Source organism: Mus caroli, unplaced genomic scaffold, assembly GCF_978045245.1.
Source record: "Mus caroli unplaced genomic scaffold, Mus_caroli_1 scaffold_10, whole genome shotgun sequence".
NCBI lineage: Eukaryota > Metazoa > Chordata > Mammalia > Rodentia > Muridae > Mus > Mus caroli.
Genome location: NW_028227265.1, coordinates 110,426,387 through 110,452,477, shown reverse-complemented (window position 1 = coordinate 110,452,477; position 26,091 = coordinate 110,426,387). Strand labels below are relative to the sequence as shown.

Below are 26,091 nucleotides of genomic sequence, written 5' to 3'. Positions count from 1 at the left end.
CTTTGTGCTCCATATGACCATTGGCTTGGCCATGAGGTCCTCCTTTCCCACTGACAACTCCCAGCAAGGATGCATATAAACAGATTGAACTGCATCCCTGGAGCTCTGAGGTCTTGCTTTGGTTACCAGTGAGTTTCATCCTTTACAGCTATGTGAAGCTGCAGTGCAGATGCCCTGTATAAGCTGCAGAGAAATACATATGCGTGCAAAGACAGAGTCTTCAGAGGCTGATCTCAAAGCCCCTTCTGCACATAGCTTATGGAGTGGCAGGGCCAAGCCTCTGCTATTCTTGGGTGTCTTGTTCAGTCGGTCTGACTTTGGTAAAATTTAACCAAAACTGAACTAGGCTGGCAAAGCCATCAGCCCATCACCGATGCCCTCCTCCCAGATATTCAGGTGTCCTCCCTTTGAAATGTGTGGGATGACGGTGTCTCCCCAATGTCACATGTTGGAAGGTAACTCCTGTGTAAGCCATATTGAGAGGTGGAAATGAACCCCACATTGCAGTCCCAGACATGGTCCCTATTGAAACAGTGAGACCCTTGTCAAGATGAGTTCTGCTTCCCCTGTGTGACCCTTCTGAGACAGAAAAAGACAGCAAGAAAGGCCCTCAGTCTAGATTTGCTAAATTTATCAAGTAATTCTGACTCACGAGCTCTCCCCATGTCCTTAGCCTTCCTCTTGATTGTGATGGTTTTTATCTGTGTAGCCCAGGGAGTAGCACTATTAGGAGGTGTGGTCTTGTTGGAGTAGGAGTGGCCTTGTGGTGGTGAACTTTAAGACCCTCATCCTAGCTGTCTGGAAACCAATGTTCTCCTAGCTGTCTTTAGATGAAGATGTAGAACTCTTAGCTCCTCCTGCACTATGCCTGCCTGGATGCTGTCATGCTCCTGATTTACTGATAATGGGACTGAAACTCTGAACCTGTAAGCCAGCCCCAACTAAATGTTGTCCTTATAAGATTTGCACTGGTCATGGTGTCTGTTCACAGGAGTAAAACCCTAACAAGACACTGTGTTTTCTCTGCTTGACAATCAGTCTCTGAAAGTGGGACAAAGCTAAAAATGACAAACCTGTGTCAGGAAGACATTACCTTCCTCATCCAGAACAAAGCTGGAGGACACACCATCCGTGTCACTTACAGATACAGAATATGTCCCTAGGTCTTCTTTATCTGGATTCTTAAAGTACAGCTTTGAGCTGAAAGGAAAAGGACAGGTGAGCGTTAGTCACTTGTTCCTGCAGAAGCCGAAGGTTCACAGCCTCTGACTTCTAGCCACTTACTGGTCACCCTCCGTGTGAACCTCAAACCGCTCCTCATCGGCAATCTCCTCGTAGGCCTTACACCAGGTGAACTGCGAGGCATCTGTCATTTCCTGGCAGTCAAACTCAAGGTAGATGTTGCCCTCCTCATCCACACCAGCGCTGATCTCCTTTGTGCCTATAAGAGGCAGGGAGGAGGAGAAAGAACGCAGTGTCCCCTGAGTTCCTTTCCCAGAGAGGCCAAATGGAAGCTTGTTTTACATTGGTCACAGCATCAGTCTGACCAGGCTGACCAAGGAAGCTAGGAAGAGCAAGCACCCCTCAGGGAGCTGGTTGACTGGGGTCATGCCATTTGTATCCTCAAACTTCTGCCAGCTTCCTCTACAGCACTTCAGAAACCCCTGGACTGCCTCTCAGAGTGACCCCCTAATCCCCAGGCCATGACCTGGATGGTCATGTTTACACTACTCCATATCACCACCACATTGTTCCTCCAGTTATTCTGTGTCTGCTGGAGAATAAGGACTGTTATTTGTGGTGATATATATTGACCAAGGGGAACACCTGGCCTGATAGCAGACATTCAGAATCTCTTAGGAGCTAGGGATGGGGGATGGGTAGAAAGATGGCTCAGACATTAAAAGCATTTGCTGCTCTTGTAGAGGAGTTGGTCTGATTCCCAGCACCCACAAGGCAGCTCACAACCTTACTTCTTTTGCCAAACAAGTTCTGCATTAAACATATTCGGGGCACTTGTAGGGAAGAAAGAAAAAGGATTCAATGAGGAGTAAGCCAGTGGTGGCTTATATATAATTGAATTAATATTATTTAACTTTATAATTAAAGTGCATTACATACATGTGTGAACTTATCAAAGGATTTTTTAAAATTTAAATGGCAAGGCATCCATTCATCTATTCAAAATGCCTTTGAACATGCATACAACACATACAGAGAGTGTGCACTCCCTCTGTGTCCTCCTGTGGGGTAATACCTGCTGTACTGAGCAGCCAAGAGATCGGGGCCTACCTGGCCGGGCCTCCACCAACACAGGCTCAGACGTGTCTGACGGCTTTCCTGGTCCACTGGCATTCACTGCTCGGATTCTGAATACATAGGTCTTACCCTGCTGCAGGTCACAGACCTTGAAAAGGCAGAGGAAACATGTGCCAGAGAGGACAGGGCCCATTCTCAATGAAGGAATGAGCAGATTTGGGTCTGTCTTCGTTCATGTGTTCCTCTGAACACTGAAGTGCAGAATTCAATGCTATTGAAGAGGTTACAACCTGGTGATGATATTTAACACAATTCTCCAGGATCACATACTATTTTAAATGTGGTTTCTGGTTATGAAAATCATCCTTTAGACATACCAAAATTGAGCCAGTCTCTTCTGACATGTATGCACATACTGACATCCATAGCACAGCTGCTCTCTCAGGCGATCATTTACCCATCCAAAGGAGATGGTTTGGACCATGAAACTGCTCTGCAGAGAGCACTGCTGCCCATGTCTCTATCAATGAGCTTCAGTGTCTGCCAACAGATGTCACCTTCCTTGAAAGAAGGGTGCACAAATGTCTGTCTAAATCACATCAAGAGACTTCTGGGTCAGGAAAGGTGAGCACTCTCTCCAGAGCATGCAGGCCAGGGACTCAAAGACACTGTCACAACTGACCCAGTGACCAGAAAAGTGAAATGGTTAAAGTTAAATATTTGGAAAATGAGGATTTTATATTGTACGTGTGTAAGTGTGTGCTCCTACGTATATGTGAGTACAGGTGTGTGTGTGCATGTAAGAGCAGGTGTGTGTGTGGGGGGGGGGGGTGTTGGTGTACATGTGTGGGATGATGTGAATGTACACATGTGCACATATGTAGGCACAGGTATGCATCCTGTGCATACATGTACATGCATGACTTCAAGTTTGCATGTGTCTATATGAGCATGCACTTGAGTACAACTGTACAAGTATGTGTGCATGTGTACACATGTGCATGTGTGTCATAGTGCAAGTGTATGTGTGTGTGAGTGCTGGTGTGAAATTATGTATATATTATAAATGCAAATATGTATATATGTACATGTATGCATATAAGTGCATGTGTGTGAGTGCATGTATCAAGGTGTATGTGTCTGATAGTGCAATATGTGTATGTGAATTCATGTGGGTATTTGTGCATGTGTGGATGTGTGAGAGAGTATAGATGTGCATATGTGCATGTGTGGGCTTCTGTGTGTGTGTACGTGTGTGTGTGTGTACATGTGCATGTATGTGAGTATAGGCATGCATGTGTGCACATGCATGTAAGAGTGTGAAGGTGCCTATGTCTGTATATTAAAGTTTGTACACGCAAGTGTACATATGTGTGGGTTCAAGTGTACATGTGTGTATGCTAGCACAGCTGACTATGCACATGTGTGAGAGCACAGATGTGTGTGTATTTAACAGTAGATGAGTGTGTGCATATGCATGTATGTCAGGTGAGTAAAGCTAGAGCATGTACACATGTGTGATCACAGGTATGTGTACACATGTGCATGCGTGTGTGCATGTGTACACGCGTGTGTGTGGATATATATGAGGGCTGCTTATCACTTGACCATTATTAGCAATCACAGGTAAAGTAAATGCTGGGCTTGAGGTCGAAGCACTGGTAAGATGGCGTCATCCTTGCCTAGGACCGAGAATGTGCCTCTGCATACAAGAGGCATGCATGGTACTGTAATGGAAGTTTGGTAGGCTGCAGAATGAGTCCCAGAAGAAACAGGCAAGCAAATCCATCCCTAAGTCCCTAACAGGAAGTTCCTGAGGACAGCACCACCTTCTCGAGGCGCTTTGCTGCCCTCTGTTGGAGCTTCCTGCACTTGCTCTGTAGACCCGGAAATTAAGTACAATGGTGGTCTCCATGGCATCCAAACAAAATCGAAAACAGGTGTTTAGTCACCTTTAAGTAGCGATTTGGAGTTGCTGCCTCGCTGGTGGTCTTCCACTCCCCAGAATCCTCTTCCTTAAAATCCACAAAATATCCAGAAACAGGACTGCTGCCTGAGTAAACAGGAGCTTTCCACAGAATGACCAGAGAAGTGTCTCGGACCTCACAGAACGTCAGGTCATAGGCAGGACCTGAAAAGTCATCAAATCTGAGCAGCAGTGGAAACCTCAACCAAACATAGTGACCATCATCAGCATTCCAGGGATCCCTCACCCTGGCAGGGGCCGCCCACCCCCACCACTTCTGGGACCCCACACCCTGGCAGGGGCCACCCACCCCCACCACTCCAGAGTCTCTGCACCCAGGCAGGCACCCCTTACCACCACCATTCTAGTGGTTCCCCTGCTGCCTTAGTAAGGGCTTCCCCCATCTTTGTATTCACATATCACTCTCCAGACTCTCACCAGGTTCTGGATCTGTCCAGGCCTCACACTTGAAATGCTCACTGGGATCGGATGGCTGCCCGATCCCAGCCAGGTTGGTAGCAGCTATTTTGAACTCATACAAGGAGCCTTCAGTCAAACCTTCCACCTGTGTAGATTTTGTTTCCAGTTAATATAAGGACCCGGGGCTGTGTTACAACCCACAGGGACAAAGGAGGGCTCATGATAAGTGTGTGAAGAGAAATGTAAGTGGAATAGACAGTGCAGGAAAATCAGCGTATGTGTCACTCCAAGAAGCTGGTTCCACACCTAGGACATGGCAGTCATATCAACTCTGTGATGCTTCTACCAGACTGATACGTGGTGACTTCTGGACAGGTAAGGAGCTGAGCTGAGAGAGGAGGCAATACCCACAAAATGCAAAGCAGGCATGAGGGAGCCAGCTTCAAGCCCCACTTTGCCTCTTCTGATCTACCTCTGGGCTCAGTGGGATGGAACAAGTGGCTAGCGGGAGCCATGACTCCAGTCTGGCTAAGTAAGGCCAGGCTAACCTGTCAGCTGCAGTCACTGAACCTGCCACCTGTAGTCACCACCAAATCTAACCCATATGTTCAACTGCTTGCTGAGTGGTCATGGTTTTCAAGTGGCTATGCCCTTCAGTCCTCACTGAGCTCTGTGGTCTCTGCCAGTTATGGGCAAGACCCTAAAGGAAGCCTTTGACCCAGCAGCTTGGTAGGATGAAAGCCATATCCAGGCCAGGATGTTGATTTCCAAAGCAAAACCTTGGTGGTTAAACTGCTTTACTCCCCAGAGAACAGAGCATCTCACACAGTGCTCTGCCAGGAACACAGGCTCAGTAAAGAGCCACTGGAGGTTAAGGGTGTACTTGGAAAGTGTCAATATTGTCACACCAAATCTGAGTTTAAGTCACACATACACCATAACATGTATGTGTAAATAAAGTTTAGAGGGTGCATAACTATATTATTTTACATTAAATAATTATATTGTAAAGATAATGTATGCTATATTATATAAAATATCATAAAAATAAAGTATATTATATAAGTATAAGATAAAATATATCATGTAAGTATATTATGGAGATAAAGTAGACTATATTATAAAATATAGTGTATTATATAATTATAAATATAAACTACATATTATAAAGATAAGCTATATTATATTATAAAATATGTTTATGATTATATTAAAAAGATAAGTTATACTATAATATATAATTATAATATAAAGGCAAAGTGTACTATGTTATACAATTACATTATAAACTGAAACATATTATATAGGTATATGTATATATTTATATGTATATATAAATAAAACATATTGCATATCATAAAGAAGAAACTTCTATATGGCATCTTTAACTGCTAAGGACTCTTCCCAAATTCTCATTCTCTAATGTGTCTGCTCTGACCAGTCCTTATGTGTTGGGAATGAGATGAATTCATCCATCACTCCTCAGATGAGAAGTCCAAGGCTTGGACGGTTGAAATCACAATCAAGGGTTTACATCTGGATTTGGCTCCAGATCTCTCAGACCCTCTGTATCTGGGTGTGATGTGCAAGGGCTCGGGAGGTGGGAAATATTGGGATTTCTAGAAAAGGGCAGCTATCACCTTATCAAAGGAGAGCAGAGTGCCTTCCCGTTGGCATTTGCTTGACTAGATCACACCCCCACCCCACCCCTGGGCACCAGGCTCTGCTCCTAGGATGGAACACACCGTTCCTGCCAACCATGGCTGCTCATTAGCCACCTATAAAATCTGCTCAATTTATGACATGGCCTCTTTACTGCTTTTTTGGATTCCCAAGATCTATATTATTCTAAAACACCATGCCCTCTTAATTCTAGAATTTTAAAACTACTACTTTGTCAGGATCCAGGGACCCAAAACCCACTGAACTCTGAAACTGAGCGAAGGAGTCCACCCCAAACACTTAAGCAAAAGCAGAGGCGTAGATAAAACCAACCGTCAAGATCCTCTCTTTGACAGGTGAAGAGTTGACCTCATGCCAGTTCTTGTGATGCACTTCTCGCTTGTCCAGATAGTAACCTATGATGGCCGAGCCGCCGCTGAACTTGGGCACTTTCCAGCCCAAGGTCATGGAGTGGCCATCACAGTTGAGAAGGGTAATCCCATAGGGATGAGAGGGGGCAGCTGCAAGAACACAGAATGCATGACACTCACCAGAGTTCTGTATTCCTCCTCCCACCAATCAGTCAGCTCTGGAGTCACAGGGGAAACAGAGGCACAGGCAACAGTCCTGAGGCCATGCCCTCCCCTTGACTGGCACTGCCTTTCTAAAAGCCATTTCAAGTATCTTGATAATAGGACAGGAACTTGTTTAAACACGGAACAGGCTTAGAGACAGCAGGTGATAAACAACTGCAGCTTTCAATCTGCATATGTGAAGAACAATCACTATGTGGCCAGAAGGGGGCAGCACGATCCACTGTGTGTGCTCTAACTTCAGGGATGAAAACTTCTGATTAATGTCACGTCTCCCTGTTTGGCTATCATGTCTAAAAGGATGCCACCTTCCCCAACAATCTTGGGAGTATGCCTCTGCATCTCTCTGGCTGAGGAACCTGGTTCAGCATCTGTGATGGAGGGATGTTGAGGTAGAAGTCAGGAATTCCCACTGAGAACAAATACAAGCCTCTGGCTTCCTGCTTTAGGTAAGAGGTTAAGTAAGGATGAATTTGAATCCCTCTGGAAGGGCAGAGAGGCGTAAATCAGAACCAAGTGTTCTCTAGTCCTGGCTCATCTGGGAATTAGTTCTCAGGTGAGCTCGATAGTCCTCAGACTGTCCTCAGGAGGCCCAGAGATGGGAGACGTGAGGCAGGCCTCAGGTGGATCTCTGCGAGTTCAAGGCCAGCCTGACCTACATAGTGAGTTCCAGGTGAGCCAGGGCTACATAGAGAGATCCAGTCTCAAAATAATAAAAAGTAAATAAAGGAATCCCAGGAATAATATTTCCAGGAGTGTGTTGCAGGACATTTTATCACACTGTGAACATGGAGATTGTGTTTTTTAATGGAAAAACCTGTTTCTAGTTGTGTAGCTCAGCCTTAGCACGCACGGATAATCCCTCTGGCTGGATACAGACACTCCCTCAGTAAACACCTTAAATCCCAAACAATGAAGGTAAATTTAGTTTGTAGAAGGAAGCACCCGTGTTGAAAGTGATGTCTAGTTGAGTGGCAAACAAAACAATAAATCGGAGAAAGATTTGACCAAATAGGACCTGCCCAACTCTCAGGAGAAGAGAGAGGAAAGAGAGGCAACATAAGAGGGAGACATGCAAAGGGAGAGGGGAGAGAGGCAGTTTTACCAAGACAGTTACAGAGACAGGTTGCAGAGAGATAATAAACTGGACACAGGGAAAGACAGAATCAGCCAGAGAATGAGAAGGAGCCAGAAGAACAGAACATATTGCTAAAGTTAGTATGAGACCAAGCAGAGCAATTCAGGAGAAGCCAAGAGAATCCAGATTGAGTCAGCTTGGAGAAGAGTTTTGAACCAAAATAGCTGAGATGACCGGCCAGCCAGAGTTCAGAAACAGTTAAAAACATGCTAGGCCTAGATTTACATTGTATGGAAGCTAGAAGCTTCCGGGACAAGGCGTAGGATAGCACACAAAGGTAATAACCCTCCAAGATGACAATTCTATCAGGAGATAAAAGTTACTTTTACAGGAGGGAAACCTTAACTTCCAGAAATGTGATAAAAATTATCTGGATTTCAAAATAAAAACCTGAACATATCTCTTAAGCATGAAAAGATAATATTATAATGGAATATGCAGCTATGATATTTGTATTTTAAAGTGCTGCTCCTGCGTATGTTCAGCAAAGGATGAGCTTGCTAAAAAGCTACAACAGCTGCCTTAGATCACCTTGTCTCGGGACAGCAACAACTCAAAGGGCAGAGACTCAGGGTCTCTGGGGCAAGCTGGATTGCTAAGCCCTATCTGCAAGCCCTCGCTTCGGTGAAGAAACTCTGCCTCAAAAGTAAAATGAAGTGTGATCTGGGAAGACATCTCAGGCCTCCACACTCCCATGCAATCATAGATGCACAACACACACACACATGCACATATGCACACACGCACACACACACACATCACAGACCCATACAGAAAAACGATCTGAATTTGCTCCTGTTTGATCAAAATAATAGACATTTTAAATATTCATGGATAGGGCCAGAAAGTGCCACCAAAGCCACATGTGTTTGAGCCTAGCAAATATTTTCAAAAAAACAGTCAAGGAGGACAGTGGAGATCTTCACGTGACTAGAGGCACTAATGTGGTCTTCCATATTTAATTGGTATGGTGTTGGCATACTACCATTGTTAATAAACCCAACCTCTACCACCTTTGTATAGATGTTGGCATGGCAAGTATATATCCATGCAGAAATTACAGCCTTAAACGGAGACAGAAGAGCCCATGAGCTACGTACTGAGAGCCGCCTGGACCTTGATGACCTCTGACTCCTGGGAGTTCTCGCTGGTCCCCACGGCATTGACAGCCTTGACCCGGAAGATGTACTGCTCACCGGTGGTTAAACCGTGTACCACAAACCTGAGGAACATGATCAAGAGTCACACAGCACAAGCCCCAGCTTCCTGCTTCCTACAACTGAACTAGGTGTGAATGGGGGTTCATTACAAAAATTCTCACTTTATCTAAAGCCAAATTTACTTTTCCCGTCGACCATACTCACCCACCCTCATTTTCAGTGTCGTAAGTGAATTCCATATTTAGAATAAGAAAGCAAGCCAACAGAATTGATTATATTGCATTTGGTGTCAGAGTCTGAGATCCTGCCTAAGGTCTTACATCTGGAGCCTCTCCCTGCTGAAGCTCTGCTGCAGCATCTGACGCCTGACATGCGGGAGGTCTGTGCATTGAAACTGAATGCAGGGCAGGCATTCCACAGTGGATATAGAGGCTAGGACCCTCCGATTCACACAGACAGGCTGGAGCGCTGGATTTGACACCCGCCAGACCATATGTCCCTTGTCATGTTCCTTGACACCTACAAGGCTCTGTTTTCTCTCCTGGAGAGCAGGGATGCCCCGTGCTCACAGAGCTGCCATGAACTTCACAGGGAAAACCTTGCAGACAAACCTTGGCCCATCTGCCTGGCACACAGCAAGTCTTCAGGAAACAGAAGCAGTTGTATTGACTCTGTAGTCAGTACAGCTTATCAACATCCAGCAAACACCTCCCTGTGAATACCCCGGGGCTCTTCCTCTGACGGATCTTTCTCCAGTGACAGTGTGTACTGATAGACCGTCTGGCTGTGGTTCGCGTATATGACTGCATTTTAAAATGAGCCTTTTTAAAAGAACCATTTTAGAATAAAGATGGTAGAGCTACCAGTGAGATCCTCCACAGCAGCCACTGTGACACAGCCTATGGAGCACGTGGTGCAGAAAATGCAAACCCAGACAACCTAGGTGTCCTGGGCAAAAAGAAGCAAAAGAAGCAAAATTTCAAAAGACACTGCCTTCCCACTGCAGAAGACATGGGTCTCCCTTGTACTGCACAGCCAGGGTCAGCATTCCCTGTCCCTACCCTGTCAAGTGCTAAAGGACAAAACTGCCCGTAAGTGAACAAAGCAGGATCTACCCTGCTCGCCCTGACCCTACATAAACCCAATTTAAATGATAGTTACTGTTATATATTGTGTACATATGTTCAATTGTGGCATTGCATACCACGCAGTTATATAATTAAAATAATAATAGAAAGAGGTTATTTTTTTTATCAATAGACAAGTTTTCTCAGTGATGTGACCTGCCCATATGGAGTCAGTACTTTAGAATGTCATATCCCAACATGTGACTAAACAAAAGGAAGAAGTCTAAAGGAGGGGCCACAGGCATTCTACTGTGGTCTCTCGAGCTCTGGGAGCCCCACTCTGTGCAGTGGCCTTCCTCTGTGGCAGTAGGTTGGTTGCTGGGAGATGGGGGAGGGCACCTGTTATATCCAATGGGTTTGTGGTTGCATGGCTCCCACATGTTTGTTCCCGCCACACAGCAGTCCACATAGTAGCCCAGCAGGTCCTCTTCATGCTTTGGTCTGTCCCACTGGACTACAACAGATGTCTTTGTATTCCTGGAGGCAAGCACCCGGCCAGGAGCAGAGGGGACCACTGAGGGAGAAATCAGAGGGTGGGAGATATGACAAGAGTGTGAGCCATTCTGGAGAGCCACCTTGTCCCCAAGGAGTATACACCAGGTTCAATATTCTACAAAGGAGTGAGCTCTAGGTGGAGCTTCAGGACTGGGGCATCTCCCTGGATCACCTGACTGCCAGGAAAGGAATTATCACTGTGAGATCATCATTCGGTTTATACTTCCATATACCACTGTTTATCATCAAGGGAAGTAAGGATGGGAACTCTAACAGGAAAATAACCTGAGGCAGGAGCCGATGCAGAGGCCATAGAGAGGTGCTTCTTACTGGCTTGCTTCCCCTGACTTGCTCAGCCTGCTTTCATAAGGAACCCAAGACCACCAGCCCATGAATGGTGCCACCCACAATGGATTGGTCCCTCCTCATAAATCACTAATTAAGAAAATGACCTACAGCTGGATCACATGGTCATATTCTTTTTCAGTTGAAGTCCCTTCCTTTCAGATAACTCTACTTTGTGCATCAAGTTGGCATAAGACTAGCTAGCACCCATGTCTAGTGTTTATTAGTTATTGTCACCTTGCACATGTGTCATTAAATATTGTCATGAGGTAACATACAGAAAATAAAGTAAAATCCTCTCCTCAGAGAATACAGATGTGGCAGCTGTGGTGTTGGGCTTGAATCCTAAGAGCTTGGGTGAAAATGGGCGACAACCCAAAAAGGATCTGAAGACAGTCTGGGCCTCCATCCCCAACATCAGCTCACTGTCAGCCCCAGCTTTTAAGATGTTGGACAAAGGCTCTCGGTCCCATATTAAACTTGAGCTGGAAAAAGTACGAGTTGGGTCTCAACATGGAGGGCCATGATCCAAAGGAACAAGAACAACCAAGAGGCTGATAATTGGTGTCCTGAGCTTCGAAACCTCAGAGGACAGATTAAGAGACCATTTTGAGAAATGGGGCAGGCACACTTACAGACTGGATGGTAATGAGAGTTCCCAGACAAAATATTCCAGGGCTTTGGTTCTATGACCTGCTCTTATGTTGAAGGGGTGGATACTGCAGTGTGTGCTCAGCCACCCAAGGTTGATGGGCGTGGGGTGGAAGAGAGCTGTTTCTAGAGAGGATTCTGTAGAGCCTGGTGCCCATTTAACGGTGAAAAAAAAAATTTTGGGTGGTATTAAAGAAGGTACAAAGAATATACAAAGAAGATATAAAGAATATAAACAGAGAGACTGCTTTGAAAAGTATGGCAAGATTGAAACCATAGATGTTATGGAAGCCAGGCAGAATGGGAAACAGAGACGACTTGCTTTTGTGGCTTTTGATGACCATGACACAGATGATAAAACTGTTGTTCAGAAATACAGGGCTATTAACAGGCATAATCGTGAAGTGAAAAGGGCCCTTTCTGAATAAGAGGTGCAGTCTGCTGGATCACAGAGAGGTCGTGGGGGTGGATCTGGCAACTTTATGGGTAATGGAAGAAACTTTGTGGAAGGGGGGCTATGGTGGTAGAGGTGGTGATGGTAAATAAAATGGGTTTGGAGGTGATGGTGGCAGATATGGTGGTGGTCCTGGTTACAGTAGTAGAGAAGGTCATGGAGGTGGTGGACCAGGATATGGAAATCAAGGTGGTAGATGTGGTGGTAGTAGAGGAGGAGGGGGATTTGATGGTTACAATGAAGGAGGAGATTTTGGTGGAGGTGACTATGGTAGTGGTGGGAATTATAATTGCTTTGGAAATTACAGTGGACAGCAGTAATCGATGTATGGACCCATGAGTGGGGGGTGCAGGTTTGGTGGAAGAATCTCAGACAGTCCCAACTGTGGTGGCTATGGCTATGGTGGCTATGGGAGCAGAGGTTTAAATAAAACAGAACTGGCTACAGTTCCTAGCAGGAGAGAGAGCGAGGAGTTGTCAGGAAAGCTGCAGGTTTCTTCAAGACAGTCATCTTAGATGTATTAGAGGAACTGTAAAAGTCTGCCACAGAAGGAACGATGATCCACAGTCAGAAAACTGTGGCTTAAACAGGAAACCCTTCTTACTCAGGACTGTCGCAGCCACAGTTTGCAGAGGGGGTGACTATTGACTTATGCAATGCAATGTCAATTAGATCTACATTCCTGAGGGCTTCCACCTGTTGTAGCTTTGTCTTTTTCTTTTCATTATATCAGGTATACCAGGAATTAAAAATTAAGGAATTTTTAACTGAAAAAAAAAGCTGTGGTACAAAGGAAAGAGCGGCTAGAAGTGTCTGGGTGCTCCGAATGAGAATGTCCACCCCCAAGTTGATCCCCTGCAAAGGCTTTTAGAGTTCAGGAGACATCCTGAGAGGGCTATGCTTTGGGGTGGACTGCAATTCTGAGTTCCTGTGACCTGTATCTGAAACTTTCTGAGTATGATCTTCAAACCAGATGAGCAAGAGACTGCCCTATGTATAGGATTGAGGTCTTTAAGGAACCATGAGCTGAACCTACATTTTAACCCATGCGTTACTGTGTGTGGTGGCATCATGCATGTAATCCCAGCACTCAGGAGACTCAGGACGGTTACTATCAGTTTAAAGCCAGACAGGACTACAGAGTGAGACCCTGTCTCAATGAACAGACTAACAAACCACTTGTTGGTTCTGTGAGAAGATAGGCCCGTGGGGAAATGCTGAGTGCTGACCACAATACGGGACAGCCCTTCATCACTTCTGACCATGCACACAGTCACACATGTGGTACTCCAGCATCTTCATTCTCTCACTGAAGCCATACCAGGAACACCGTATTTTCAGCCTGTTAGGGAGTTTGGTTATATACCATAACTTACCAATCATGTCCTGTGCCTGAATAGGTGGTGTTATCTCTGATGGGTCACTCAGGCCATGTTTATTGGCTGACAAAACCCGGAACACATAGGACTTCCCTTCAGCCAAGTCAAAGACAGCATACCGAGGAGATCTCACCGCCGTCTGAGCATTGACCCTCTGCCAGCTGCCGCTCCCAACTGCAGACTGCAGGGGGAACGGGACAGTAGGTGAGGGTCTCAGAAAGATGGACGGGAAGACAACTAAAGAGCATTTTCATCACCTCTCAATGAGTCATAATTCAGTTAAAATGTTTACTATTGTGCAGCTACTTACAGTAGTGGCATGGCATGACCTATGTGTCCCCAAAGGCATAGGTCACATAATAGTTCACTGAGGAAAGGTCTTCGGGGAATCACATCATCTCAGTGTCCAGGTTCATAAAATTTAAGAGAGAGTACATATGGTAGAATTCTATACCTTATAAAGTCAAATATTGTTGTGTTTATATATGTATGTGTGCTTGCCTGTGTGTATATTTGGTTGTGTATGCATATGTGTGCATGTGTGTATATTTGTGTGTGTACATGAGTATGTATGTGTGTGCATGTTCTGGGCAGTGATACCCAATGCATTTGTCTTTAGGTATACCCAGGTAATGAAGCCTCATTCTGCTCCAACACAGGGTTCCCTCTACAAGATCGCCACCCAGTGGCTGCATGGTTTGCATGCAAACACTGAGCACTGACAGGACCTACAATCCTTGGGAGAGCTGGAAGACAGATGCAGATGTGCAAACTCCCTCTTATACAACAGGGATCAGACTCTATAGGGACCAGCGGGCTCACAACTCCTAAGTAAAGCCCAGAAATCAAGGTGGCTGCCTGAAAGCTGCCTTCTTGGAAGCTTGGCCTGAGTACCTTCTCGATGAAGTACATTAAGGGATCCTTGCCACGGGGAGATGGAGGATCCCAGCTGAGGACAACGTAGTTCCTGCTGACCTCTGAGGCCTGGACATTAGTGGGAGGCCCTGGAATCTGAACATCACCTGTTAAAAAAAAAAAAAGAATGGAATGAGTGCTGTATGGGGACACTTAGCACTCCCCAGCGGAGTCCAGGTCTGTTCTGATGAGCTGGAGAGATGGCTACGCAAATTAAGAGCAATGGCTGTTTTTCCAGAGGACCTGGGTTTGTTTGGTCCCTAGCTTCTCTATGGTGGCTATCACTCCAGTTTCAGGGGAACCAGTGCCCTCCTCTGGCCTCTGAGTGCAACACTCACACATGTGATATATATATATATATATATATATACACACAAGCAGGCAAAATATTCTTACACATAAAATAAAATAGCTTTTTATTTCAAAACAAAAAACAAAAACAAAACCTTCCCTGGTGTGGCCTGCCACAGTTGGCCATTTCCACTCAGAAGACAAACAGATCTCAGGATCGTTTTTGACAAATTCAAAGCAAAAACACTCCATTAAAGATCACTCTATTTTTATTTCTGATTTTAAAAAAATTAACAAAACAATAGTTCCTAAAAGTCTCAGCCAAAAGTCTTCTAGATTTTCTACAGGACGGAGGAAAGGATTTTTCTAGAAGTAATCTCCCAAACCAGGATCTTGCCTTTGCGAAGGCAGCAGGCAACATTGCCAAGGCACCGACACAGACCGCATCTTGCTGGTGTCTCCATACTGAGTACTGAAGTCTTACATTAGTTCCTAAGACTGCTGCTCTTTCCTTCCTCCAAAGATCTATACACATTGCAAGCGGTGCAATCTGTGCCTGTTTATTTAAACTTTAACAGAGATGGTGATAAGCCCTTTGCAAATAACTGTCAAGAGATATTTATGATCAAAGACATCTGGTATACCTATGTCCCCTCTCACCTAGCTAAGTTTTTTAAATACATGTGAGGTGGTAAAAATTTGTGTCTGAATTCACAAGAGATTTTCACAGGGATCCAGGTTTTGCCAAACCCAAGGTCGCTTTAATTGTTATACAAAATATTAGGAGTTTCAGTTAGATTAGCACATGATTAAAATGGTTAGAACAGTCCCCGGACATCTATCTGCCCTTCGAAATATCTAGTTGCTCCCTTGCGACTTAGCTCCAGGCAGCAAATTGAGTAGCCACATGGAAACAGCACAAAACAAGATTGGGTTTCACTGTGAGAGTCCCTTCACAGAGCACAGCTTGCTCTAGAAGGCTCAGCCTGGTCTGGAAGCATGCCTGTCTGTGGGTTGAATTTCACCAAGGAGTCAGCATGTCTCCAGGAAAGTGGGGAGACAGAAGGTGACTGAGGGAAAGGGGAGCAGCCCAGGTCCCCACTAGCTGTATAACACCCAAAATAATACAAAGAAGGACACCAGAAAAAGTCACCAAAAATTCTGCCAAGCTCCCCGACCAAATCACTTCTGATGGAGCAAACCAAAGGATATATCATATATGGTTCCCACCATCCTGGAGCAGACAGGAACTGCAAACTGAATGTCACACTTCAGAGCTGAGATCTATTGTGTAGTTTTTGGTGCATGGCTTGGTTTATTGGAAACCAAGACAAGAAGTAAAAATCCAGCCTTTGCAAGCAGAAATCTCCCAGTGAGGATGAAAGTCTTGAGTCATTAGGACTTTCTACACAACCTTGGGGCAAGCAAGCAGCAGAGCTGCAGAGACCCTAGCCATGGACACAAGAAACCAGGCTGGGGATGGCCTAAGAACCACAAATAGACTGATGAGATTCACAGAAACCCACCCAGGGTGAGGGGAGAGGTCTATAGACATAAAGATAAAAGAAAATGACCAAGTATTTCTCCCTGTGCCTTTTGCTGTGGAGCTGGACACAGCTGGTTAGTTACAAACGCCCTTGGCCTCTGCTCACTTCCCACCAGTTCTCTCGGGCCTTGACTATGCTGGACAGAAACATGGGTACATGTGCTATGTTCTCTTGTATACAGACATACTACTCAGGCTAGAATTATTCTGATAACAAAAAATACAGCATTATAATACATATATGTGTATTATTTTTATCTTGTTATTATTTAAAATGTTTCCATATCCATCATCTTTTTCCCCTTGGAAGATAACACTGCCCAGTTCCAGTCTGGATGCTGAATAGGAGCCCTGACCATGCCCAATTCCACAGTCATTGAAAAGGATGAGCTGTGGTTTAAGTGTGGGGCTTCTGGGTCACAAGCCTGCATTTTGTTCTATGTATCAACCCAAGGAAACCACCGTCACCCCGGAAGAAGATTCCTTAAGTTGCTGAAACCTGAAGTTGATTTGGAGTTTACAGAGTTCTCAAGAGTCCAGAAGTCAAGCGAATGAGAAACCAAAGCCAAAGGCTACAATTTCCAGGATAGATGATCAGCTGAACTCACAGGGGACAAGCTTCCTGTCCTGAGGCAGTTCACAGGATCTGGAATATGGAGTCAGTAGAATGAAATCTATCTTGCAGAGATAGCAGGATCTAGATCAAAGTGTGTCTACACAAGCCCAGTGACCTGAGTTCAATCCCCAGAAACCACATGCTTTAATTTTATTTCTGTTACTATAATAAAACTTCTAGGGGTTAGAGAGATGGCTCAGCAGTTAAGAGCACTGACTCCTCTTCCAGAGGTCCTGGGTTTCAATTCCCAGCAACCACATGGTAGCTCACAACCATCTGGAATGGGCCTGATGCCCTCTTCTGGTGTGTCTGAAGACAGCTACAGTGTATGCATATACATAACATAAATAAATAAATCTTAAAAAAAATTCTAACCAAGGAGAAGACTATGTTTATTCAGCTCATAGGTTACAGCCCATCACTGAAAGATGTAAGGGTGAGAATTCAAGCAAGAACTTGGAGAGACTCTGGAGTACTTGCTGGCTCGTTGGAGCTCTTGCTTACCTGGCTAGCTTTCTTTGATACCCAGAATCACCTACACAAGGAATGGCGCTGCCCACAGTGGGCTGGCTCCTCCTACACCAATTAACAACCAAGACAATCCCCCACAGACATGTCCACAGGCCAGTCTTATCTGAGCAATACCTCAGTTGAGACTACTTTCTCAGTTGATTCTGGGCTGTGTGAAGTTGACAGTTAAAGCTAATGAAGATGCCACAAAAGGTGGAAAGAGAGAACTAACCCTGCAAAGTCGTCCTCTGGCCTCTGCAATCAAACCATGACATTCACGCTTACACACACAGAGAGAGAGAGAGAGAGAGAGACAGAGACAGAGAGAGACAGAGAGAGACAGAGAGAGAGAGAGACAGACAGAGAGAGACAGACAGAGAGAGACAGACAGAGAGAGACAGACAGAGACAGAGAGAGACAGAGAGACTAACAAAGTAATAAGGTTTAAAAATACATAAATAAAAAACAATCTTTTAGTATATTATACAGGAACATATCTTACTTAGCCTTTCCAGGAAACTGGAAAGGGTAAATTATATTAAAGGAAAAGCGTTGACGTGAATGGAAGGGACTGACCAACTGAGAGTAAGGTGAAGCAAAAAGACTAGAAAACAGTGAACAGACTAAACTCGTTTTGGAATGTTGCTCTTAGTCAGTAAAAGTAATGTTTCCATTTCATTAAAACAAATGTCTAAAGGAATGTTTTAATACAAAAACAAACAAACAAACAAACAAACAACAACAAAACAGAGCTAGGGAGGAAGGGAGCAGTTAGTGTCAGAGCTGTCTGTGAAGCACTGGTGTGATTCCTCAGAACTGTGGGAATGGGGGAGAAGAACGGAAAGAGGAAGAAGTGTTAGATTCTATGACAAATGATAGAAAGAAGAGCTTGCTCATAGCTGATGTCTGAACTCAGACATAACATGCTTGAAAACACTATGGAACTTCTTTAAAGATTAGTTTAAGACAAATATTCATGGTTAAACAGTTAAACAGTATTCTCAAGTGTCCCCTGGGCACAGTCGAAATCACCTGAGAAGAGACTGAAGAGCTTCAATCACAGTTGAAGAACTGCCTTCATCAGACTGACCTGTAGAGGTAATGACTATGGGCCACTGTCTTGATTGATGGTTGATGCAGAAGTGCCCCAGCCCGCTGTGGGTGCTACTATCCCTAGGCAGGTGATCTTGGACTGTAAGAAAAAGCTATCAAACCATGAACCAAGAAGAAAGAAGCAGAGAGCATTTAGGTTTCCCCTATCTTCCCCCTCCCCCCCCCCCCGCACCTCCTTTCCAGCCAAGAAGCCATGAGCTAGTACAGAGTTCCTCCACAACGTCTGATTCTGTTCCTGCCCTGATGTCCCTCAATGGCAGACTGTGGCTTACACTAGTGTGAGATAAAATAACTTTCTCCCCAAGTTGCTTTAGGTTAGGGTGTTTGTTTGTTTTTCCCCACAACAGAATAAAACCAGAATACAAACTTACTCTCCAATCCTCTCCCCCTACACACGGCCAGCATGACTGCAGACCATTGGAATCACTCTTCTCAGCAAGCAAAGCCTCAAACCAGTGTTAGCCACCCCATGAGGCTAGATATCAGCCTATACCAAGATCCTAAGTCCTCTATGTTAGGGTATCACCCTCCACCTTCTGAGGTCAGCAGCATGAACAGATACCAGCCTTTCAAATGCTCTCATAGCGACCATGAGGGAGGGTGAAGACAGCTGGAAAGGGGTGCAGGGAAGGGGCAGGGGATACCTGACCGCCCTAGGCAGCACCTCACTGTGACGTCATCTCTGTTATGACTGTGGAAATGTTTCCTTTACTCAACATTATTTTTTGACTCAACAGTATTCTTTACTCAATACACTTCCCAAATGCATCTATGCCCATATACTGAACCGCGGCTCCTTTAGCCAGAAGGCAATAGTTGGAAGCTCCCTGCCCTTGGGTTTTATTAGGCTCTGCTGCTTCATGGAACTACAGGTTTCGCCACACAAGGCATTTACGAAGCAAGCTGCACCTTCTCACCGTGGCCTTTGTTATGGGGTGTGAATTCCACGGTCCAACTCTGGAAGAGCACAGCATTTCTCTGCTAATCCTGCATCCCATGAGAGTGAAAGAGAATGCCATTCCTCCAGCATGCCAAACCTCCCATTCATACGGACCTGCTCAGAGCAAGACTATCTTGTCCAGTATATAGCAGAGGCATTTCTCAGTCATTCAGATATCTATGTTTCAGTAGGTCCTGCACTTGGCAGAGTGCTAGACTGAGGAGACAGACAGTTAAGCAGGGTTGTAAGCCACCCTGCCTGAGCCAGTTTCCTCTGCTGAGTATTGAACAGGTGTCTCTCATAGCTTTGGAGGGCTTCTGGAGATAGATGTTTGACAAAGACCACTAGTTCCACCTTGGGGTCACCTCTGCAGAATCCCCAAGTGCTTTCTGTGGAACTGAACTTCCTCTGTGGTCAGGATTGAAGCACGCCCCTTTAGAGACCCTGTCGCCTTCATAGGATAGAAGACACAATATGTGGCTGATCCTTTGGAGACTGTGTACCGCACACCTAAAAGTCAATTCTGGTTGGCAACAGCACTGGGAGGAATCTTCTCTAATACATGGAAGAAGAGCCAGGAAGCACCTCTGCTTCACTGGTGACTTCAAACTGATTTGCAGTCTTGTTGGAGGAGGAGAGGGAGAAGGAGGAAGAGGAGGAGGAGGAGGAGGAAGAGGAGGAGGAGGAAGAGGAGGAGGGAGGAGGGACAAGAAAAGGAGAGAAAGAAGAAAAAGAGGAGGAGGAATGTGTGAGTGTGTGTGTATGTGAGTGTGTGTGAATATGTATATGTGTATGAGCATGTGTGTGTTTGTATATGTGTATGTTTTGTGAATGAATATATAAGTGTGTATGTAGTATATGTGTGTGTGTTTGTGTATGTGTGAGTGTGTGTATGTGAGTGTGTGTATAAGTAAGAGAGTGTGTGAGAGAGAGTATGTATGAGTTTATGTGTGTATGCTATATGTGTGGTGTCTCTGTGGTATGTGTGTGAGTGTGTGTGTGTGTTTCCAAACAACTTTAAGGAATTAGTTTTCTCCCTCCAGTGTGAGTTCCAGAAATCAAACTCGGGTTACCAGGCTTGACAGGAAGCACTTCCATCTACGATTTAAGTTTCTCTTAACTGTACTGTGATCTAGTAGTAAGGCGAACTAAACCCTCAGGATGTCTGATTCATGGTGTGACACAAGTCACCTGAGTCACTTTAGCCCTTCTTTCTAGTGACTCAGGGTACATGCTAATGAGACAGATTCCCAACATCAAGCTTGAAGAGAAATACAGTGTAACAAACCAAGGTGCCATCTGACAGGGAAGTCACAACCAATTTCAGTTCAAATGTCTGGGATAAAACTCTTGCTGAAAACATTAAAATAAAAATAAAATATTCTTCCGCTAAGAGGATTAGCAAGGTGGGGAATTTCTCAATTGGTAGAGTTCTTGCTGATCCCAGAACCAGTATAGAAAGCCAAGTGTATAGAGTTGTAATTCTAGCATTCAGAGAGCAGAGGCAGGAGGATTCCTGGGATGTGCTGACTACTTGGCAAGCTCCAGACCACTAAGATATCTTGCCTCAAAAGAGACAGAGACAGAGACAGACAGACAGACACACAGAGAGACAGACAGACAGACAGACAGACAGACACAGAGAGAGAGAGAGAGAGAGACAGAGAGACAGAGACAGAGACACAGAGAGACAGACAGACAGACAGACAGACAGACAGACAGACAGAGGGAGAAAGACAACCACAGAAATAGAGACAGAGAAGAAGTGGTACCTGAGAAATGACAAAGTTGTCCTCTGGCCTCTAGAAGCATGTGTAATGTATGCACACACACACATGCACACACACAAAAAATAGATAAAAAGAAAAGACCCAATACCAGCTCAGAATCAGACCTTGCCTTTACCTGCAGGAGTCCCTAGAAGAGCACATCCCAGACATAACATCCCAGACATCCTACAGCTTGATCATTGTCCCCTCTGCTTAAAGCCTCTCTCATCTCCAGCTCAAGTTCTCAAAGCTGAAGAAAGAAATCCTCACCTTCAAGATCATCCTGGTAGATGACGATTTCTTTCTCTCCTTCCAAATGAATCGCTGTGAAGAAAAGGTGACAGTGACTTTGACATCCAAGAGTTCCCTAAAGGAAGTACATGTCTCCCTAATACAGGGCAAGTTGCAAGCTGGCATAGCATTTAGGCAACAACAGGTATGGAGTCATGACCTCTGGCATTTTGGAAGTGTCCCTGGTAATTCTCATCACATTCAGTTCTTTGTAGCGGGTCGAAGGACTCATAATAAGGTAACTCGAGTGAACCACGATGAGGTTCCAATGAAGAAATTTGTGCCAGAGAGTTTAAAACTGGACACAGAGTGGCTTGGGGTCAAGACCTCAGTCCCGCTCTATACTGAAACTGTGCCATTGACAGACAGAGAGCAGGTGGCTGAGCATCCTAGATTCCAGTGCTTGGTAGAGGTAAGAGGCACTGCTGTAAGGCACAGGGTATGCCTGGCTGCCTCTTAGTCCTCAAGGAGCACCAATCACCTCCAAGTCTACTGACAATGCTGATGGAAACATCAAGACTGGGGAAACATTGCTCTGCCACACTCCTTGCAGGATGCCATGCTTAAGGCTCACATGCAGTGGGTAACAGAGGTACATGCAGGTGCCTCAGAGGTCCTCAGGCACTACTGGGACTTGAGTGAGCATACCTTGCAACCTTCTGAGGTCAACAGGGTCAAGGGCGGCCACAGCATCGGAGATCCTGGAAGGCCTGCTAATGCCGGCATTATTGACAGCCCTCACGCGGAACACATACGATCTTCCTTCGAAAAGTCCGGTGACGGGGTACTTGCAGATCTTTACTGGTGCATCGTTACACTGAACCCAGTTGTTAGTTCCCACCTCACATCTTCAAGTGAAAAAGAAGTGTAGAGAGAAGAAGCACATATGGTAGTCTACTAAATACTCAGGGCTGTGCTCTCATAGAGAGCAGTCACCACAGGGGAGCCATTTGGATATAAATCCACACTACTGAAACACTGACTTCTATTGATAGTAATACAATAAACCTTAAAAACTATTTAGTAAGCTCAATAGGTATCTCTATGTACATCCATAGAGAATGGATGGATAGACAGACAGATAAATGGGTAGAGAAGAGAGGTGATAGATAGATGATAGCACTGATAGATAAAATAGAGATAAGACAGGCAGGATAAGCAAGGACATAGGTAGATGATGGACTATAGATAAGAATCGTGATAAGATGGGAAACAGCAGGAAGGTAAGGCAGACAATACAGAGATGTAAATAAATGATAGATAAGATAGGATAAGATAAAGTAGATAAGATTTAAATAGATGATAGGTAAGATAGATGCATAGATGATAGATGAACAATCAGATACATATCAGGTAGACAGAAAGACAGATAGATGATAGATAGATAGATAGATAGATAGATAGATAGATAGATAGATAATCACTGAGAAAAGGGCAAATGACAGAAAGCCACATACATGCAGTTACATGGATAGACAGATAAGTTCAACCGTTGTGATTTAAATAATTTAAAATAATTCCTGTTTTCAAACATGTTTACTTCTCCCAGTTTCCACCTTCCCTCTCTCTTTCTCTCCCTCATTAGAGAAAAACAGGCTGTAAGAGATGATAATAAAACACAACAAAATAAAAGATGATAAAGCAAAAACCATCACAGCAAAGTTAAACAAGACAAGCTACATTGTTGCTGATTCCTCTTGCAGCTGGGGTGGCAAAGCTTTGTGAGATTAAGTCTGGGGGTGGATCTGTGTCTCCACTGTGCATCTCACTTGAGCTGAGCCAGGGCTGATGTCTTACTGGGGTCTCCCAGGGCTCAACCTACTAGACTAGCATCATTTATCAATTGTTTTATCAGTAACATTGGAAGACCATAGTGGCACTACGCTCCTGAATGGTTCTGTCAGCCTGCAGTGACATCACACATCCAAATGCTTGCCTTAGTAAACGCACGGGTGTTCCCGCCCCCATGTGGATGGAACACAGCACACACTCACTTGTCAATGAAGTAGCCAATGACAGGGCTCTCAGTAGTGGTGTTGGGTGGTTTCCAAGTCACGATGACATAGTCTCGGTTGGCATCATGGCACTGCAGGTCCATGGGTGCCCCGGGAGCCCCTGTGACCAGTGGGTCAGCATCTGTGGTGGGGAAACAGTTACTCACATCCTGCCTAGCCTGCCCACAGGCCTCCAAACTCACATTCTCTCTGCTCAGTTTGGTCTTTATCACTAAAGTATTTGAATGTGTTTATTAACCCAGCAGACTGATATCAGGAAATATAAATGTCTGTGTGCACTTTTGTGGGAAACCACATGTGCTGTTGCAGAGTGGCACAGGCTTCTGCTGGCCACCACGCATACATAGGCAGGAAAGTTTTTTGCCAAGATGAGGTTTTGAGAATTGACCAAAATTGACCAATCAGAAGAGAGAGAAATTGACCAATCAGAAGAGAGAGAAAGTAACCAATCAGAAGAGAGAGAAAGTAACCAATCAGATAAGAGAGAAAGTAACCAATCAGATGTAAGAATGCAAATGAGGTTGTAAGCATCAACCAAACACAACACAATCCGGGTGTGAGACACGCCTCTCCTAGGCCTATATAAAGCAGCACCAGGGCTGGGCTAGGGGTCTTTTCGCCTCTGCAATCAAGCTCTCCCAATAAACGCGTGCAGAAGGATCCTGTTGCAGCGTCGTTCTTGCTGGTCGAGTCGGACGCGCGCAAGAAGTGGTGCCGAGAACCCGGGACGAAACATCTTCAGGCACGAGCGAAGACCCCCTGCTACAGGGAGGATTCAGAACTGCATCGCGGGGAAGGAGCAGTTAATAAAGGTTCCGGTAAAACAGGCTGCTGAGAAGGATCCGGCGTGGGTTCAGAACTCTTCAGCTGGGGAGCGGTGTTAATAAAGTGTTCCTGCAAAACAGGCTGCTGAGAAGGATTCGACCGCACGGATTCAGAACTCTTCAGCTGAGGAACGGTGGTACCGGTAAGTATAAAGAAATTAAGGTAAGTCTCTGAGAGGTATGCTTTCTTACGCAGTAGGTCTGGTAGTTGTTGCTGGGTTTGTGAGGGACCAGCTGTTAAGGAAGGGCAGCGATTTTGTAGGAGTACCAGGAAGGCATATCAGAAACAGAGAGAAAGGAAAAAGAAGACGCGCGCAGAAAAATAAGTAACTTAAGAAATATAAAAAAAAAAAAAAAAGAGAAAAAGAAAGGAAGCTAAAAATAAAGATACAAAGGATAATATAAAATATAAAGATACAAAGGATAATATAAAGATACAAAGGATAATATAAAGATATAAAGGATAATATAAAAAATGAAGAACAAAAAATTAAGTCAATTTACCCTCCTCTCGAGGACTTTGACTAAAGAGGCAGCCTTCATCAAAGGCTTAACGATAGCTCTCAGGGAAAGAGGAGTAACTATTAGAAGCAGCCACTGTGCAGAATTCCCAGAAGAAAGAGAAAAAATGAAAATAAGCTATTTCAGAGCCCTCCTAGGGACAGAAGGAAAACGGGAGACGTCCTGCTTCCTCTCTGACTCCTATGGAGAGATTCTTAGTTCTGGTTAGGATATCTGTGTCCCTTTGAGCTGTCTATTGTCTGTTTTTGGTGCACCAAATTGTCTATATGTTTGTCAATTCATGCTTGGATGATTGAATGATTATTGTTCTGTGTTTCATGTTGAAAAATAATAAAAAGCAGTCTCAGTCTGCACAGCAAAAATTGACAAGTTAGCTGCATGGTGGCTGGGAGTCAAGTACAGCTGAAAAAGCCCTGTTGAGGGCCGATTGCAAATGGAGCTTTTAAAGGGGCAGGCAGCCTTTTGCTTGTAACAGAAAGTTAGCTTAAAATTGGAAATTCAAGTTTAGAGTTATTCTAAACAACATAAGAAAACAGGTGATATGCAAAAGTAGTGTACAAAGGGTGGAAAGAGTAGGTTTGAAAAGAGAGTACACATCTTTACAAATAAAAGGAAAAACCTTTCAAGGTATAATGGATACAGGAGCAGATAAAAGCATTATATCTAGTAATTGGTGGCCTGCTTCTTGGCCTGTTAATCAATCATCACATAGCTTACAAGGATTAGGATATGAGGCTACACCAACTATAAGTGCAAAATCCTTACAATGGAAAGATAAAGAAGGAAGGACAGGGCTTTTTCAACCTTATGTACTCCCTTTATCTGTAAACTTATGGGGAAGAGATGTGATGTCAGCCATGAACTTTATACTGACTAATGATTATTCTCAGAAAAGCAAGGAAATGATGAAAGGAATGGGATATATACCTGGACTAGGTCTAGGAAAAAGTTTACAAGGTAGAATTTCACCAGTTAAAGCCACAGTAAAAGCAGATAAGAAAGGGCTGGGTTTTCTAGGGGCCGCTGAGGAGCCTTTGTGGCGTACGGAGGACGTGTTGTGGGTGCCTCTGAGAAGTTAAAAGCAGCTTTA

General features: G+C 44.6%; 1 protein-coding gene across 5 annotated transcripts in view; it reads right to left on the bottom strand.

The window, feature by feature from the left end:
- Positions 1-26,091, bottom strand: part of Myom2 (myomesin 2) — a 77,579-nt gene that overhangs the window by 20,130 nt on the left and 31,358 nt on the right. For 4 of the 5 annotated variants that reach the window (XM_085844136.1, XM_085844140.1, XM_085844137.1 and 1 more), the window contains exons 11-23: positions 23,635-23,776; positions 22,289-22,488; positions 21,620-21,673; positions 14,544-14,671; positions 13,647-13,830; positions 10,665-10,839; positions 9,139-9,260; positions 6,641-6,828; positions 4,664-4,790; positions 4,212-4,390; positions 2,293-2,407; positions 1,285-1,441; positions 1,094-1,200 (exon numbers count right to left, since the gene is read on the bottom strand). In XM_085844136.1, the coding sequence (XP_085700262.1) occupies positions 1,094-1,200; positions 1,285-1,441; positions 2,293-2,407; positions 4,212-4,390; positions 4,664-4,790; positions 6,641-6,828; positions 9,139-9,260; positions 10,665-10,839; positions 13,647-13,830; positions 14,544-14,671; positions 21,620-21,673; positions 22,289-22,488; positions 23,635-23,776 (1,878 nt within the window). The remainder of the gene's footprint in view (positions 1-1,093; positions 1,201-1,284; positions 1,442-2,292; positions 2,408-4,211; positions 4,391-4,663; positions 4,791-6,640; positions 6,829-9,138; positions 9,261-10,664; positions 10,840-13,646; positions 13,831-14,543; positions 14,672-21,619; positions 21,674-22,288; positions 22,489-23,634; positions 23,777-26,091) is intronic. The other variant, XM_085844139.1, reaches the window with a different exon arrangement.